General features: G+C 36.4%; 1 protein-coding gene across 1 annotated transcript in view; it reads right to left on the bottom strand.

Moving 5' to 3' along the window:
• IL1RAPL1 (interleukin 1 receptor accessory protein like 1) overlaps positions 1–19,783 on the bottom strand; it is a 1,418,294-nt gene that overhangs the window by 683,521 nt on the left and 714,990 nt on the right. The window contains exon 3 of the mRNA XM_005593223.5: positions 18,537–18,816. Coding sequence (XP_005593280.1) covers positions 18,537–18,816 — 280 coding nt within the window. The remainder of the gene's footprint in view (positions 1–18,536; positions 18,817–19,783) is intronic.

The following is a 19,783-nucleotide window of genomic DNA, read 5'->3' as shown; positions in this document are numbered from 1 at the left end:
TAGTTCTTTTAAGATCTGAGATCTAGTTACTGCTCAGAGTAAACAAGTAGATGGTTCCACATTGAAACAAAAGAGGGAATTCAAAGCTGCCAAAGTTATAGCCTCCTTAGACCAGGGGAGCCACAAACAACTCTTACTGATGAGGAAATTGTGGCAATTACAAAAATTGTCAAGGGAAATGTATGATAATATATAAAAATATCATGGCTTGACTTTAAGATCAGAAATTAATATTCATGATAAACGTCAGAGTCAAGGACGTCGAGCTTTGCACTCTAGAGTTAAAGGTCTGAAACTCTAATTTTAGAGTAGTCATTAAGTACTGTTTAGACAAACAAAAATGTGATTTCCTCCAGGGGGCCGATTAGGGTAAAGAGAGAACTGTCATATTCACCTAATTAATGAAAACAACATTCAGAGATCAAGCAAGGTTGATATTTTCAAATCTCTACTTTGTAAGCCAAAGCTTTGAACAGACATCCAATGGCAGCAATTTTCATTAGAAGTATAATTCCTTGGAAACACCACTTTAGAAACTAGAACAACATTTTTATTCTTTTGTACAAGCTATCTACATGAGATTTATACACTGTGTCAACAAGGTTAACACACAGGCTGTTATTCTGCACACGATTGGTTTCCGTAATTAAGAACTTTTCAGAAGGTTGGCTAATCTGCAGTGCTTATTCATTTGAAGATCAGAGCAGAGGAATCTGGAAGGCACCCTGCTATATCTTCATTACCAATAATTCCATTTGTAAATTCAATTTAGCCTAAGAGGTAAATAGGTTGCATTTAAAAAACCCTCAAACATTAACTGTAGAGTGCATCTGTCACATTTTAGAAGGAAGATGTGTCCTTTATATTCAATCTCCTGATGTTTTGGGAGGAGATATATACCTTTGTTCCATTCACTTTCAGTCATTAACTCTTGACACTCCAACATGTGCTAGGCACTGTGTTAGGTGCTGGATGTCTATCATCAAGAGACTATTACAACAAGATTATATCAAACACCATGTTGACTTTGAATTAATATGGGATATAACTCTCTTAAAAGGATCATTGTCTTAGTCCATTTTTTTGTGTTGCTATAAAGAACTACTTGAGGTTAGCTAGTTTGTAAAGAAATGGTATTTATTTACTTTACAATTTTCAAGGCTATACAAAAAGCATGGCACTAGTATCTGCTTTTGTTGAGGAACTCAGGCTGCTTCCACTTATACTGGAAGGCAAATGAGAGCAGAGATCACATTATGAGAGCAGAAGTAAGACAAAAAAGGTGGATGTGCAGGGCTCTTTGAAAGCACCAGCTCTCCTGGAAACTAAGAGAGCAAGAACTCATTCACTGCTGAAGTAGGCTATTAATCTTTTCACGAAGGATATACCCGAATTACTCAAACTCACATTACTAACACCTGACCTAAAACTCTGGGATCAAATTTCAACATGAGGTTTGGGTAAACAAACATCCAAACCATAGTAACCGTTATCACTTGGATATAAATTCACAAACTTAATGTGGATAAGAATCATCGGTATGCATGCTGATCCATCAGATTTCTGATTCAATAGTAAGTGGTAGGATATAGGAATCTGATAGTTTTATTCACTAGCACCTTAGTGACCTTATTAAATCTAATTAGACATGTAATTATAATTTGAGAAACCCTGAAAAGGGGTTTGCAAGCTTTTTTGTGTCACATTTACCTTAAATGACTTATAAAAACCTATTATTTAAAGGAGACATCTATTTTGTGTATTTAAATAATTTTAGCTATTTGTTAATAGGAGAGAGAAAATACTATACATTGTATAAATGGAATATGATGAGAATTAACTAAGTGGAATACATAGTACATAACATGATTTAATGAAATAGGCTTTACATGTGTTTTTTCTGGATAATGCACATCAAATATGAAAGAAAACAAATGTATTAGCCAGGGTTCTCTAGAGGGACAGAATAGGGGAGATATATATATATATAGGAATTTATTAAGTATTAAGTCACATGATTCCAAGGTCCCCCAATAGGCTGTCTGCAAGCTGAGGAGCAAGGAGACTCAGTCTGAGTCCCAAAACTGAAGAACTTGGAGTCCAATATTTGAGGTCAGGAAGGGTCCAGCACGGGAGAAAGATGTAGGCTGGGAGGCTAGGCCAGTCTAGTCTTTTCACGTTTTTTTTTTCCTGCCTGCTGTAAACTCTAGCTGTGCTGGCAGCTGATTAGATGGTGCCCACCCAGATTAAGGGTGGGTCTGCCTTTCCTAGCCCACCGGCTCAAATGTTAATCTCCTTTGGAAACACCCTCACAGATACCCCAGGATCAATTACTTTGCATCCTTCAATCCAATCAAGTTGATACTCAGTATTAACCATCACAAGTAAAATGTGTTCCTGAGTTTTATCAAATGCATCATGAAAAAATGATAGTCCTATAAAACATTCCAATTACATTGAAACAATTCAGTATCACCACTACATACTGCTTTGACTGTTCTGAATTAGGAATATATCTACTTTCATTAAGCATCAAACTTATCAAAAATTTCTGAAACACAGGCAGGAGAAGATCTCTGAGTTTAAGGGGCCTTGAGTTTTCAAAGTAATATTTTAGACTATCCCTTTGTTTGGCACCCTAAATGCATCATGCTACCAATTGGGAAGGAAGAAAGGTGTGCCTTTCTTTTGTAAGGTGGAGGAAATGCTATTCTGAGTTTTCAGGCAATTTTAGACAAGAGTACAAGTGAAAGTTGAGGTTCTGGAGATGAATTTCCTTCAAATTATTTTTTTGAGCACAGTTTATGGAACTTTTGTGGAACCCCAGAAGTACTCAGATTTCAGTTTGAAGAGGTTGAGCCTTTGAGGGAGAGACTATTTACCAAGTGGGCTAAGCCAGCCTGTTGCCTGATCTTAAGGCACCTTTTTCTTTTTCTTCATAAAAGTTAGGATACAAGTAATTACTGTTTGAAAGGCTCTTTTCTAGAATAAACTTCCAGAAGAGACGTGTTCTACTCTAGCTTAATTCTACTGTGGTTTAATTCATTGCTGTGCTCCCAACAGCTAGACTAATGGCTGGTATAGAATAGGTACTTAATAATCTAATAGAATAAATTAAATAGATATGACATCAAATATTCCTAGCCAATTTAATCACATTAACTTACATACAACTAATTCTAAAACTTCTACAGTAACAGAAATAGTAGTCTTGTTTTAATGTAAATTAATTGTTAGCTTATCATTTAATAGATTGGTTTATAGAGTCAAGAACAGAAACACAGCCTAAACCTCAATATCTAGAGTAGATGGGGTAAAAATTTGTTGTCAGATTGCTGCAATCATTCTTCAATTAATTAGCCATTGGAAATGAATGGATCGAAAAAATAATTGTGTTAAAATCTAACTTTTTTGAAGTCAATAAAGGAAGATCTACCTGAATTATTAGCATATTCAATTACAAAATATTTTTAATAAATTATTTTTTATGAGTGCACTGATTAAGGAATCAAAAGATCCAGCTTGATTTTCAGTATTTCTAAACATTCGCTTTGAATTTCTAGAAAATCAATACTTAACTTCTTTGGACCTCCTCCGTTGTTTATCTGTAAATCTAAGCAACCCCTACAGTGAAATCTAAAATCTTTTCCATGTTTACGTTACATGATTCCAGGCTAAATAAGAGCTATCCAGAAGAGTTTCTATTCTAAAACAATAGCCACAAACAGCTTGTAACGACTATCTCAAAACAAAGACTAAGATCCACATGTGGCTATTTAAAATTAAATAACATTAAAAATTCAGTTCTTCAGTTGTATTAGGAGCACATAGTGACACTGGGAATGGAAGCCACATGCTGAGAATAGCAGAGAATAACACTTTGGAGCCTAAGTCATGCAAAACGTTGAAATTATCATAAAAGTCCAGGAATGCCTACCTTATAACTACTTTGCGTGAGAGAATAAACTATCTTTTTTTTTTTTTTTTGAGACGGAGTCTTGCTCTGTCGCCCAGGCTGGAGTGCAGTGGCCAGATCTCAGCGCACTGCAAGCTCCGCCTCCCGGGTTCCCGCCATTCTCCTGCCTCAGCCTCCCGAGTAGCTGGGACCACAGGCGCCGCCACCTCGCCCGGCTAATTTTTTGTGTTTTTAGTAGAGACGGGGTTTCGCCGTGTTAGCCAGGATGGTCTCGATCTCCTGACCTTGTGATCCGCCCGTCTCGGCCTCCCAAAGTGCTGGGATTACAGGCTTGAGCCACCGCGCCCGGCCGAGAATAAACTATCTTAAGCCACTTTTCTGTAATATGAACTCTAATCCAACCTGATGTGATATTGCTTTGAAATCATGCTTTATTCTTTCTTTCTTTTTTGGGTTTGGAATAATATAAAACATTTTCCTGAAACCATTGGACCACACTTCAAATTTGACTCATTCACTCCATAGTCATGGCTCTTACAAAACAATCTTTTATGACCTTCATGAGAGAAAATTGATAGATCCAGATCTATAATTGTGAGATATAATGAAATCAGTGAAAGGCTCATTTAAGTCTTTATTTTATAACCTCAGATTCCGTATAATAAAACAGTTACTCAATGGATACTTGCCTGAAAGTCAGAAATGTCACTGTAAAATCAACACAAATGTAGGCCAAAGCCAATTGATGAGAAAAGCCATAACTATTCTTCACCAAAGATTTAAAGAAGGTGAATATAAGCAGGTTATATGTATTCTAATCATAGCTGGCTAGCTATTATTTCCAAGGCAATGAGAATTTTTCTGGAAACCAGAACTTAAAATATTTGAAAATGCAGGAAATTTGCCAGCTAATTCTTCAGAATGACAGTGAGGTAATCCCACAATTGGTTGTGAGTATTACTTGGAATCTGAGTAGAGGAAACAGCTGTTGAGGGCAGGATGCTTGTATATGTATTGGGGGTAGGTATGGTGGTATTTAGAGTATTAACATATCTTAATACTTTCAAAAATGGTAAAGGATGGCTGTGGAAATTTAAAAAAAAATACAAGGTTGTCCAGAAATATACATTACTCATTCTACAAATACTGATAGAATACTTACCACATACAAAACAAAAATAGGATATTGAGTAATCTCAGTATGTGTGAAGGGATACTTTTGGCTCTTACAAAAATGGCTACTAATTTACCCTCAATATCTGTCCTCCTTTTTCAGTGTAGCAAATGCTTTTGGCATCCCACCCAGAATTTCTTCACCAGTTGTACTCATCCTCTAGCTGCTGTGGGTACTAGCTGGTCAAGGTTCATGCCTGCACCCTTTTCTTGATAATCACCTTGGTATGACAAGAACCACTTGGATAGAGATACCTGTGACGTCCAGGCTTGCTTCAATGTGGGATTAAACTCTGTGATGCAATTTATGCACCACAGCTCCCTGTGGGAACAGGCTGAAGCTAGACTTGAAAACACATCTCTGCCTGGCTTCTTCCCTGCAGGTTTTTTCTGAGAACACTCTCTTCATAGCTCACTTGCACAAGAATCCTGGTCTTAGGCTTTTCTCTTAGGGAAATCAATTTTAAATCCTTAAAAATAGTAGTATTTTTATCAGGCACATGGGTTTTACTAACAAAAACTACATACCCAAGCCATCACTGCAGCTTGGTGTAATTATGTGAACAAGTTCTGGCCTATGAATGTAAGTAGAAGTGACATAAGTAATCTCTGGGACTTGTTCTTAAAGGTGGGAAAGATCATGTGCTTTGTCAGCTTATAATAGGATAGATATGATGGACAGAGTTTCATCTTGGGAAAATAAGGATGAAGACTATACCCTATAGAAGACAGAATCCTGAGGCCTAGACAATTAGGCAGCCAATATATCCACTCTGAAATGCTTGCATTTGGACTTTTTCTTGACAAAGTTCTCTCCTGTTTAAGCCACTGTTATTTCTAAGATTCTTGTTATGCACAAAGCCACTCCCAAACTGCGACAACTAATCAAAAGATTTTACTCTGTTCAGATCTCAGTGATCATATATGTGTAACAAGGGATGCAAAGATGCAAAGTTACACCTTTGCCCTTAAGATGATCTAAGGGAAAGGCTAATAAGCAGACCATCAGAGAACCTAGAAAGTACCCCCAAACTCCTTCGTTTATTCAAATGCTCTATGGGAGACCAGTGATGGGGTAACTTCATTTACATGTTTCCCCATCTAATAGCTTAAAGTGTAGGCAATTTTATTTCTCAGAGCTTGAGTTCTTTTGGTAAAAATGTTTAGGTTTGTATTGAAAAGCATTAACATAGGCTTCTTGCTGTCTCTTTTACTTATTTCCCATAGTAACATCCAATGAAGCTCAAAATATATCCAATCAAGTGTCATCTCTCATGGATTTTTTCTTCCAAAAAGGACCTTGAATCTGTTTTATTTTCTTTGCCATTTCTACCATTAATACTCTAAACATAGGCCCCCGTTGTCTTATGCCTCATTTATCGTAAAAACTATTTGTCTGTTTTCCATTTTCCAATTTCTCTAGTTTCATAGAATTGCTGTAAGGTACTTCCAGGAAAACTGCTTTCAGTTTTCCATTCCCTGCTAGATATTTCTTGGCGTTTAGCATTTTTTACCATTATTTACTGTCATCCTTCTATCAACTACAGAAAGCCGATTTTCTAACAACACTGATCTATTTGCTTTATCAGGAATATATCGTGGCTTTTTCTTTGTTAATAACAACACTTGCTACTGTTGGCATTGCTGTTTGCCATTGCAAGGCATTTTCTAGATCAGGGGTCAGCAAACTATGACCCACAGCCCACATCCGTCCCACCACCTGTTTTTATAAATAAACTTTTATTGAAACACAGCCATGTCCACTCATTTATATCTTGTGTATGGATATTGCCTGGCTATTACAATATAGTTGAGTAGTTGTAATAGAGACTACATGGCTTGAAAAATCTAAAACTTTTTGCAATTTTACTTTATTTTATTTATTTATGTTTTGGAGACAGAGTCTCACTCTGTTGCCCAGGCTGGAGTGCAGTGGTGCGATCTCAACTCACTGCAAGCTCTGACTCCCAGGTTCACGTCATTCTCCTAAGCCTCAGCCTCCTGAGTAGCTGGGACAACAGGCACCTGCCATCACACCCAGCTAATTTTTTGTATTTTTAGTAGAGACGGGGTTTTACCGTGTTCGCCAGGATGGTCTTGATCTCCCGAACTCGTGATCCGCCCACCTCGGCCTTCCAAAGTGTACAATTTTACTCTTTAAAGAAAAAGTCTGCCAACTCCTGTTTTCGTTCATTATTTAATTTTTCTTGTTGTAGTCCTCCTGAAACCTTTCTAACAGAAATCTTTCCCAATTACACTTTCCCTAGCCATGAGTTTAGTCTTCAAACTACTGTTCAAATCACAAGTCCTTCACAGGTTCTTTAACCAGCCCCTTTTTGTCTTCTCTACATTCAATGAGATTTTTATTCATTTTTTTGCTTTATGACCATACACAAAATTAGATTTAGAAAGACCCTTGAATAATCTTAACTTCCTATTCTGTTTCACTGATCTCAAATAAGTGATTACTTTATCACTTATCCCAAATTTTGCAGATCAGCAGCTACTAGTTTATGAAGCCTATTCAATTTCTCTTCACTAAATGCATCAATATTAGCAGTTAACATTTTTTTTTTTTTTTTTTTTTTTTTTTTACAAATAAAGAACAAAGAGTAATAATTACAGTAATAACCCCGTATAGCCACCAATAAAGTCCTATTGGGTTATAAGTGACTTGTTTGCCTGGCATATGTTGTTTGTAATTTTTAAAATTCCCTTATTATAATTACCAACTATGTCATGTCCTAGATTTTTAGTAATGTTCGTGAAATATGATAAATATACATGTTATATTCATGGTTGAAAAGGGCCTATAGTGAATCATTTGACCTAAAATGGAAAAAATAAAAAGACTACATAAAATCTCAAATTGGACTTTATGCACCTAATTGTTTTACAAATGTATCTTTTTCAGTAGCCTATCTACTCCATATTAATTTGATAATTTTTGAAGAAAATTCATAAGTCTCTGTCTGCCTTGAACATGACACAATTGATTTCAAAGTGTTCTCTAAGCTGTCTCTCCTATTGGACTTGGTGAGATTAGACAAAGCTTTTCTTAATCCAGTGGTCTAAGAAACTACCCTATCATCACTCCAGAAGAATTTCTTTCACCTTCTTAGTTAAAAAAAAAAAAAAAAAAAAAAAAAAAAGGCTGTTTTGTTGAAGACATGTATCTCCTAGATGGTTAAAAAAATCGGTAAATCAAATAGACAATTCACACAGTTCTTGGCTTTTACTTCCATCAATTGAATTTGTTGTTTTTGAAAAGAACACAACCCAGAAATATAGCAATTTGGCTAATTATTGCTCTGTTAAAAATAGTTTGATCCATTAGAAAATGCCTTCATGTCTCAGACATAGAAATATGGCTTAAACTTCAATGCCATCCCCAAGAATCGTCAGAGTTATTCAACTGAAAAATCTCATTGAAAACTATTATGGCAAGAAAGTTGTCTCTACCAAAAGAACTACAGAAAGTGCCTGATGTACAGGTTTACGATTTAAATACATTATCCATAAGAGACTCTACATCCGGACTTGAAATCTTATTTTAAAGACTTTCACTTGTATATGACTTTTTTTTTTTTTTAAAGGACTGGCTTATGTAGGTTTAATTGCATTTTTTATAATCTCTAAATTATAGCTGATATTCTCAAGGGTATACTATGGTTTCAATTAAGAGAGATAGTTTAAAAATTAGGAAACCGAGATTGTGAAACTGCACTAGATCCTTGGAACACATATGCACGTGATCATTAGAATTACTGGGTAGGATATAAAACATTTATATGGACTTTGATTGTCCTGAACAAATTATGAAGACTCCTTAGGGCATGACTGTTTAAGGCTGTCTAAAATAATGCTGACATTATATATCCTTTGATTCAAGAATGACTTGATTTTGAAATAATAATTACATAAAAATCATAAATATTAAAAGTATACTATATTATAGAGATTTTAAAAAATTACTTAAATTGTTTATGCTACAGTTGTAGCAGTTACTTGTGTGGGTCTATCAGATCTAACATTTTATTAGTTTTTATTTCCATCAGGTGACAGTAAAGGTATATTCTGTCCAAAGACAGATAATTGTCATCTGAAATACCAGAAATTATGATTTAGGACAAGCCATTCATAATTTGTGTTAGTTTCAGACAAGAGATGTCATAAGAAAAATGATTATTTTATTTTCTCATGGAAAATGACAGGAATCAGAAAATTGTGTAATTTTGTCTATAGCAGTGTTTTCCACAAGGTATTCTAAGGAACACTAACCTCAGTCACTCATTATTTTTTTCAATAAATATGTATTGAGTGCTTTCTCGTTGACAAACACCTCATATTGATCCTTAGGAGAAAAAACGTCTGTGGTAATATGTTTGGTATACAATGCATACTCCGTCATCCAGAGAAAGAAGCTAAGAAAGTCTATGAGGCAGACTCCAAGATTCTTAGCTGGGAGGGTCTATGAGGCATACCCTAACACTAGCTAGACAAAATTCATTTAAGAATCTTTGGTACATTGTCCTCCAGCATCCTGACTTGAACAGCAAAGTAGAGGGGCCTCTTTCCTGAAGATATTTATGGGTATGGCTTCTGCTTCATGAAGTAGATTACGACTTAATACTAGGAAGCTTCACAACATTTTAAGGAACCATACTACCTTACACTAAAAGGGATAAAGTTCAAATTGCAAAGATGCCTGGGCCATTAATTTTATCTGGAAAGGAAGAGCACGCATCCAAGAATCTCAGAGAACCACTTCCAGTAAGCAGAACTGAACCCTAATTAAGAAGTGGGAGTTGAACAATAAGAACACCTGGACACATGAAGGGGAACATCACACACCGGGGTCTGTTGGGGGGTAGGGGGCTAGGGGAGGGATAGCATTAGGAGAAATACCTAATGTAGAAGACAAATTGATGGGTGCAGCAAACCACCGTGGCACATGTATACCTATGTAACAAACCTGAATATTCTACACATGTATCCCAGAACTTAAAGTATAATAAAAAAATAAAAAATAAAGTATATTGACTCTCCTTGGGGAAATAAAAAAGAAACCGGTGCCGTGTATCCAGCTGAATTTTAGAATTGTCATGGGCCAGTGACTACTCTGTATCTCCTATCCCCAGCCCTCATTTCAAATGGGGATATTTAGTTTAGTTATGTTATCCCTGTCTCACGATTTATGTTGGCTATGGAAGGGCCAAATTATATAACTTTTTAGTTCACAGAGTATTGGATGAAGAGCAGCCATTCCGGAGCAGTTCTATTCAGGGAACTAAGCATGAAGAACCTCATTCACACTCAGAGCTGACTTGGATAATAAGATCATTGACTTCTAACCTAATCCTGATGCCACCGAAAGACATGACTTTGGAGGTTTTAGGAATGGGGTCACAATATTTTGCATTTATAAGGACATGAATTACAGTATTAAGGGTCAAAAGGCTGACTCTTAGACTGTTACTTTGGTGGCCCAACCAATGAACCACACCTCAAAGTCCTTGTAAAGTCTTCTCCTGTATTATCTCAAAACTTGGCTCAGTAAGCATGACTCAAGGAGATGCTTGATAAGTAGTTACACGTTCTGAGTTGCCATGTAAAAAGTCACTTGATAGAAAGATAAATGGAAAAAGTACATGGAGAGAGAGGCCCTCAGAAATAATAGAGAAACAGGCTCAGCAAACCCTGTATTGCAGTGGACTCCAGACACAAGTGACCACAGGCAAGATCACAGGAAGAACCACCTAGCTGAGTCCAGCCCACATTGCAGAATCATGTGCAAATAAAATGGTTATTGTTTCAAGGCACTAAGTTTTAGAGTGTTTTCCCTCCAAAATAGGTAGAAGAAACAATTGTTTTTGAAGCAATTATAGGAAAGATAGAAAGAAAGTAAACATAAACTCGATTTTCTTAAAGAAATAAATACGTATTATTCAGGTAGGCAACGAAAATATTGAATTTCAAATGAAGGAACAAAGTGAAAAAATGATAAGAATTCATGCATTAATCTGTGAAGAGCAGACGGGATAGTGAGAACATGACATGTTGCCATGTCATTCTTCAAGTTCTGAGGTCTGTTTCTCAGAGGTATTTCTTCCATCTTTCAGAGACTTCTTGTGCTTGTTTGCCGTCACATACAGACTTTTTAGTTGTAAGAAGGAAGACTTAAGAGTAACTGGGCTACTCTATCTTGGCAGAATTCCACTGAATTCTAAACTATTTTCATAGTATCTACAGCAATTTATTACACATTTATTTTCTCTTAGGTAAACTACTTGAAAGTAAAAGCTTTTCTTTAAATGTTTTTACTCCCAGCATTAGTATAGAATGAGTGAATAAATGGATTTTCTTTAAATACTTTTTGATAGACACTTACTTAATATGTTCTTTCAATGAGAAAAAAGAGTTACATAGTCCTGAAAGGAAAAATCAAGACTTGGGCAAATGAACTACATACTATATATAACACATTACAAATATGTCATTTGAAAAAAATATGTTTTTAAAATGTTAACACACAAAAATCAATCACATTTTCACATACTAACAATGTACATGTTGAAACCAAAATTAAACAGAAGATATCATTTACAAACATTCCAAAGGAAATGAAATACTTAGCTAAAATTTTAACAAAATGTTTGCAGGATTTGTATGCTGATGAAAGAAATCAAAGGAGGAAATCCTAAATAAATGGAGGCACAAACTGTATTCACAGATAGTGAGACCCAAAATGGTAAAGATATCTATTCTCCCCAAATTGATCCATAGGCTTAATGAAATTGCAATAAAAAATTCTAGTAAGGATTTTTGTGGACATAGACAAACTTATGCTAAAATGTACATGGAAAATAATAGGCCCTACAATAGCTAAACACAATATTTAAAAAGACATATAAAGTAGGAGAACTCACTCTAGTTGATATTTTTGCCACCAGATAGCTATACTAATCAATAGAGATTGGTATTGGCAGAGGGATAGAAAAAAGTATGGAATAAATAACATAGAAATTAACCCACAAAAATATGCTCAATGGTTTTTGAATAAAGATGCAAAAGTAATTCAATGGAGGAAGCATAGCCTTTTCAACAAATAGTTCTGGGACAATTGGACATCCATCCCCATAAAACTAAGCCTTAACCTAAATAAACATCAGTCCTGCAATAAATACTAATTCAAAATTAAGACTTCATGATGAACATGCCAAAAGTAATTGCAACAAAAGCAAAAATTGACAAATGGGATCTAATTAAACTAAAGTGATTTTGCACAGTGAAAGAAACTATCATCAGAGCGAACAGACAACCTAAGGAATGGAAGAAAAGTTTTGCAATCTATCCATTTGACAAAGGTCTAATATTGAGTCTACAAGGAACTTAAACAAACTTATGAGAAAAAAAATCTCCATTAAAAAATGGTCAAAGGATATGAACAGACACTTCTCAAAAGAAGACATTTAACTGCCCAAGAAACATAGGAAAAAAGGTTCAACATTACTGATTATTAGAGAAATGCAAATCAAAACCAAAATGAGATATCATCTCACACCAGTCAGAATGGCGATTATTAAAAAGTCAAGAAACAACAGATGCTGGCGAGGTTGCAGAAAAAAAGGAATGCTTTTACACTGTGGGTAGGAATGTAAATTAGTTCAACCATTGTGGAAGACTGTGGCAATTCCTCAAAGATAAAGAAACAGAAACACCATTCGATGCAGCAATCCCATTACTGGGCATATTCCCAAATGAATATAAACCATTCCATTATAAACATAAATGCATGAATATGCTCATTGCAGCACTAGTCACAATAGCAAAAACATGGAATCAACCCAAATGCCCATCAATGATAGACTGGATAAAGAAAATGTGGTACATATACACCATGGAATACTACAATGCCATAAAGAAGAATGAGCTCATGTCCTTTGCAGGAACATGGATGGAGCTGGAAGCCAGTATCCTCAGTAAACTAACACAGGAACCAAAAACCAAATTCCACATATTCACACTTATAAGTAGGAACTGAACGATGAGAACACATCAACATAGGGAGGGGAACAACACACACTGGGGCCTGCTGGCACTGGGCAGGTGGGCTAGGGGAGGGATAGCATCAGGAAAAATAGCTGATGCGTGCTGGACTTAATACCTAGTTGGTGGGATGCTAGGGACAGCAAACCACCATGACACACGTTAACCGATGTAACAAATCTACACATCCTGCACAGGTACCCCGGGACTTAAAATAAATAAATGCATACATACAAATAAAAAGAAAATAAGCATTTTTTCAAAAAAATATTAATTCAAAATAACAGACTTAAATGTAAAATGTAAAGCAACTGAATTTTTAACAAATTTTTTAATCTTAAAAAAAAATAAAACAAGGAAAAATCTTCAGGACTTAGCATTTGGCAGAATTTTTCGACTTCACACCAAAAGCATAGTCCATAACTGGAAAAATTCACAAATTGAACCTTATCATAATTAAAAACTTCTACTTTGTAAAAGACCCTGTTAGAAGGATGAAAAGATAACCTACAGGCAATCAGAAAATATTGGCAAACTACATCTCCAAAAAGAATTAATATTTAGAACATACAAAGAATTCTCAAAATTCAATGAGGAGAACATAAATAATTACATTATAAAATGTACAAAAATATGGACATTTTACTGATGAGAAGAGAGATGGCAAATCAACACATGAAAATTTTAATCACTAGCCATTAGGAAAATGCAAATTAAAATCACAATGAGTTATCACAATATGCCTACCAGAATGGCTACAATTAAAAGTAGTGACAATCGCAAATGCTGCAAGGATATGGAGAAATCATACATTGCTGGTGGGAACATCAGATGGTACAGCGACTTTGAAAAATAGTTTGGTACGTTCTTATAAAACTAAGCACAAAACTACCATTCAATCCATATTCACTCTTGCACATTTATTCCAGAAACATAAACTTATGTTCACCAAAAATTGAATACGAATGTTCATAGAAGTTTCCTTTTTAATATCCCCAAACTGGAAATAATATAGATGCCTTTCAACAAGTGAATAAATATTGTGGTAGTTCATACCATGGAATACTACACAGCAAAAAAAAAAAAAAAAAAAAAAAAAAAAGGCATGAACTATGGATATGTACAACACTTGGATGGATTTCAAAGGAATTATGCTGAGTGAAAAATCCAATTCCACAAGGTTCTATACAGTATGATTTCATTAATATTGCATTAATAAATTAACAAAGCTATAAATATAAAGGACAGATTAGTAGTTGACAGGGGCTTGCGATTGGAGTTGGGTAGAGATGGAAGTAGCTATAAAAGAACAATAGGAGGGGCCCTTGAGATGACGGCATTGTTCTGTATCTTGACTGTATCAATGTCAATATCCCGATTATGATACTGTACCACAGTTTCACAAAATGCTACCACCGAGTAAATCTGGGTATGGGATCTCTCTATGTTATGTCTTGCAACTGAATATGAACCTGCAATTATCTCAAAAATAAAATTTTAATTAAAAATAGGGTGCTAAATAACATAGCATGCTACCATTTGGGGGGCACTGGAATGCTTCCACATGTACCAGCCAGCTTTGCATATGAAACTGCTAATAGTGCATAACTATGAAAAGGGGAATTAAAAAGTTGGAGGTCAAGAATATGGAACTATTATTTTATTTTATTTAATTTTTAAGAGACAAGTCCTTGCTCTGTTGCCCAGGCAGAAGTGCAGTGGTGTGATCATAGCTCACTGAAGCCTCAAACTCCTGGGCTCAAGAAATCCTCCCACCTTATCCTCCTGAGTAGCTAGGACTACAGGTGCACACCACCACACCAGGCTAATTTTTCAAAAGTTTTATTTTTGTAGACACGAGGTCTATGTTATGCAGGCTGGACTCGAACTCCTGGCCTCAAACAATTCAACTGTCTCGGCCTCCCAAAGTGCTGGGGTTACAGGTATGATCCACCACATCTGGCCACCAAATTTTTATTATTTTAAAAGTAAACTTGTTTTTATATATGGCCATAAAAGAAGACAAAAGAAATTGTTACATAGCTTTCCTTCATTCACTTTTTCATGTAAAAAGGAAAAATATAAATTTGAGTAAACTGAGTAAAGAGCCAAGAAGTATGGAGCAAAGAACTGTGTGGTATTATTCTGTCCAAAATAGATATTAAGAGAAGGAAATAATAAAGTTCTTGTTCATTATAATGATAGAAGACTTAAATGTTTCCATTATGTATGCCATTTCATTGCATATATTCAAGTGTAAATGGAAATTAATTTTATATGAAAAGCTTGATAAACAATTTCATTGAAAAGTTAATACTCTATATTGATCAGAAAGACTAGAACCTAGAATGGATGCTAACATTTTCAAGGCTCTAAAATTCTTTGCAAGTGAATTATTTAAAAACTAATGGTGACAGTTTAGTGGCTTGATAGCTAGCAATATGCCAAAATGTCAGTGACTCAACTGGCAGCCCCTGAGCGCCTCTCACATCAACACCAAGCCATGCTATTTCAAATGCTGTTTGTAAAGACTTTTGAGTACCCCTTTCCAAATTGGACAAGGAAGATGCAACAACACTCGTTTCAAATCGATTGGCATATTGGAATTTCACTGACAGAAGTACCTCTTCCTGCAGTTTATCCCTTTCTCTAGATTGCCACTTGACACACATAAACTTTCAAGTATTTGTCTTTTAGTTGCACCTTTTATTAAAATGTAGACATATGAACATATGGCAAGTGTCAACATTTTGGAAACTTTTCAATCTTTCATTCATTATTGCAACTGGAAATTCAGAGGCTTTTTTTTTTTTTTTTAAGACAGAGTTTTGCTCTTGTTACCAGTGCAATGGCGCGATCTCGGCTCACCACAACCTCTGCCTTGCGGGTTCGAGTGATTCTCCTGCCTCAGCCTCCTGAGTAGGTGGGATTACAGGCATGCGCCACCACCCCCGGCTAATTTTGTATTTTTAGGAGAGACAGGGTGTCTCCGTGTTGGTCAGGCTGGTCTCAAACTCCTGACCTCAGGTGATCCACCCACCTCGGCCTCCCAAAGTGCTGCGATTACAGGCACAACCCACCATACATGGCCCTTCCAGAGGCATTTTAATGCAATTTCTCAGAGTATTGGATCATAGTGTAATTTAAATACAACAGAGAACTGCAACCTCAGTGTTTGTAAAATTCAGATTACTATGTGAAAACACCATTAGTTTTCCATCAATAATGAGTGACGAAATGTAGTGTTGTACTATGGACATCCAGCTCAATTCTAATGTCAGATAAATGAGGACAAGCATTTGCCTATCTTGAAGAATCATCTCACCACATGCATGAACAATCAGAAATAATGATTATTTAAAAGAAACATAGCAGATATGAAATTACAATCTAATTACTATTGGTCACATGGGAACAGCTAGTCCAAACAGTATTCTTTAACTGTACTAGTATGACAGTTATTGATCTGTACCCCTACAAAATCTCTACTTTTATTAAGAGTTATGTTTAATCATAAAAGGATTAGTAAACCCTAAGAGAAAGAAGAAGAGTTGCCAAAGGAATGATGCATTTGTTTGCTTATTTATTTTTGAGATGGAGTCTCACAATGTAGCCCAGGCGAGAGTACAGTGGTGTGATCTTGGCTCACTGCAACCAAGCAGCTGGGATCACAGGCACATGTCACTATGCCTGGCTAATATTTTGGATTTTTAGTAGAGATGGGGTTTTGCCATGTTGGCCAGGCTGGTCTCTAACTCCTGGTCTCAAGTGATCTGCCCTACTCTACCTCCCAAAGTTCTGGAATTACAGGCATGAGCCACCGCGCCTGGCCAGATGTATTTGTTCTTTTAAAATCCATTAGGCATTTTCCCCAAACACAACACTTTACAGATATTAATTTATATTTTCCAACATTAACATAATATATGTTGTCAGTGTTAGAAAGATACATTTCTGTTTAACTTTTATGCAACTTGACCTATTTCAATGTCCTAGGACACCTGTAGCCATGACTCAGCTTACAGGTAATTCTTACAGATGACAGTGAGAGGGAGGCATGATATTCATGACAGGAGTGTTAGCTGCTGATCAGGATTTCAGAAGTGGTAAATTTTTCTTTGAAAAAGATACTAGGTGATTCTGAGACTTTCTCTGAGTTTCGGTATCAACTACTTTAGATTCTTCTTTATTTCTCTGAATAAGCCCAAATACAGAAAGCCAAATAAATAGATTTAAACACACCTTCTATATGACTATACCAAGCTTTGCTAATGTTCTAATAGTCCAATGACATACACGATCATTCACGAAGGGTGTGATACACAATCCATGGGGGGCTAAATGCTTAAACTGAGGTTTTTTTTTTTTTTTTTTTTTTTTTTTTTTTTTTGAGACGGAGTCTCGCTCTGTCGCCCAGGCTCGAGTGCAGTGGCCGGATCTCGGCTCACTGCAAGCTCCGCCTGCCGGGTTCATGCCATTCTCCTGCCTCAGCCTCCGAGTAGCTGGGACTACAGGCGCCCGCCACCTCGCCCGGCTAGTTTTTTTTTTTTTGTATTTTTTAGTAGAGACGGGGTTTCACTGTGTTAGCCAGGATGGTCTCGATTTCCTGACCTCGTGATCCGCCTGTCTCGGCCTCCCAAAGTGCTGGGATTACAGGCTTGAGCCACCGCGCCCGGCCTAAACTGAGGTTTTTAACTGCTAATGTGTTGCATGGACACTGCTTCAATGCATTATCATTAAACAAAGTGCATATGCCTCTTCTAGAAGCTGACAAAGATGTGTAGATGTATGGTGAGTATCCTTGGGGATACAGGGACTGAATTTGTTATTAACTTTGGTATAGGCCCTGAAAGACTTGGGAACATTTTTGTATTGATCCAGAAGTTTTGGTTAGCAAAGCAATCTGGAACACAGTCTTCATTTTCTCTAACATGGTAATACATTCTTCTTCTCCCTGTGCACATACACACATAACCTAAATCATCTTTACAAATGTGTGTGAACCAGAAGTATCCATGCTCTATCTGTCTGTGAAGGGCAATAACAAAATGTTACAACTCATTTAGCAAGAAACTATGCATCTATTCTGCAAGTCTTTGCTTACATTTTATTTGCACCATTTTACTTCCTCTATAAATTTTATTTCATAGTTTTTAGTAATTCCTGGTAACATAAGTAGCTACCCAGAAGGTATCTCTTTTCTCCATAAGCTAGAAATAATGTCTAATATAAATTCCAATCCCATCTTTCTATGATTGTGATTCTAAATTTTAGAAAGCAGCAACACATGCAAATATTTAGACAACGGCTTTAGGCAAAAGAGATAGCAGCAAAATTTAAGTATGAAAAAGCAGCCTGTGATTTCTTTGATTCAGCAGTAATATAATTAAAGGGATACCTGATGACACAGGCATAGAGACCGCTGTCCTGTAGCAATGTTGGCCGGAACCAAATGGAGTCTTCTTCTTTGCTCATTCTACTTCCATCAAAGGCTATTGGCTCTTCAAAGTCTCCAGGACCAGAACTTTTGTACCACATCAGACTGAGTCCAGCACTTTGGGCAAGGGAGTAATTTGCTCTGATATAACCATAAAAGAGTGCACATTTGATTCGAACAGGCTCTCCCACCAAAACTTGATATTTCTTGATATCGATAGACCAATCAGTGCATCCATCAGCTATAGTAAAAAAAGAGAGAGAGAGAGAAAGAGAGGAAAAACATTAGAAGGAAAAAATAAGCAATTAGATTATTCATTCATCCAACAAATATTTACTGAACATCCATATTGGGTCAGGTTTAATTCTAGGCACACAGCACATAGCAATGAATCAAACTAAGAATGGCCCTGCAAAGTAGTGGACTCTGCTAAAAAACAATGTATTGTTCACTTAGTCTGCTTCTGCTGTCATTTATTATTAGTTTATACCAGTGTGCTGGTTATTGATTTATTGCCTCTTAGTTCTAAATGTACCTTTCTGCCTGCTCGGTAAAAATAGATCTGGGCCTTTGAGATATGTTTTTCTTTACTAGCTGGCACTGAAGCTTGGTGGAGAGAGGGCACTGGTGAGACATTTCAGGAAGAAAGGGATTTACTTCCTATTTTCAGTGTGCTCACTTGGCAGGCTCTTGCAGTGTGCAAGGCTTCTTCAGCACCTGGCTCCAACAGTGCTTGGCAACCAGCAGCTTGGCGATGTTTCCCAGGTACCTTAGAGGGAGGGTCTCTGATAACTTGCAGAAGACAGATTTCTGACAAGTTCTGCTAGTATAGCAACTTAGTGATTTCTGCCATTCGGTAAACTATGGTCGTACCTTCCCAATAAAGTGCGGATCTCTGCTTTGGGGATGAAAACATAGGGACTTTTTCTTAGGTGTGCTGTCTCAGCCCCAGGGCTAATGGTAGCCATTCCTCTATTTTTAAGGGTTCTCTTTTGCTATACTCTGAATGTTTATGCCGTCCCCTGAAAATCCAAATGCTGAAGCCTTAACCCTCAATATGACGGTATGTGGACATGAGGCCTTTCTTTGGGAGGTAATTAGGATTAGATGAGGAGCGTCATGAGAAGGACACTCTTGATGAGATTAGTGCCCTTATAAGAAGAGACACCAGAGAGCTTTCTCTTTCACTCCATCGTGATTACAAAAAA

This window comes from Macaca fascicularis, chromosome X, assembly GCF_037993035.2.
Source record: "Macaca fascicularis isolate 582-1 chromosome X, T2T-MFA8v1.1".
In the NCBI taxonomy this organism is placed as follows: Eukaryota; Metazoa; Chordata; class Mammalia; order Primates; family Cercopithecidae; genus Macaca; species Macaca fascicularis.
Note: the sequence above shows the minus strand (reverse complement) of the source record. Positions and strands in the feature narration are given on the sequence as shown.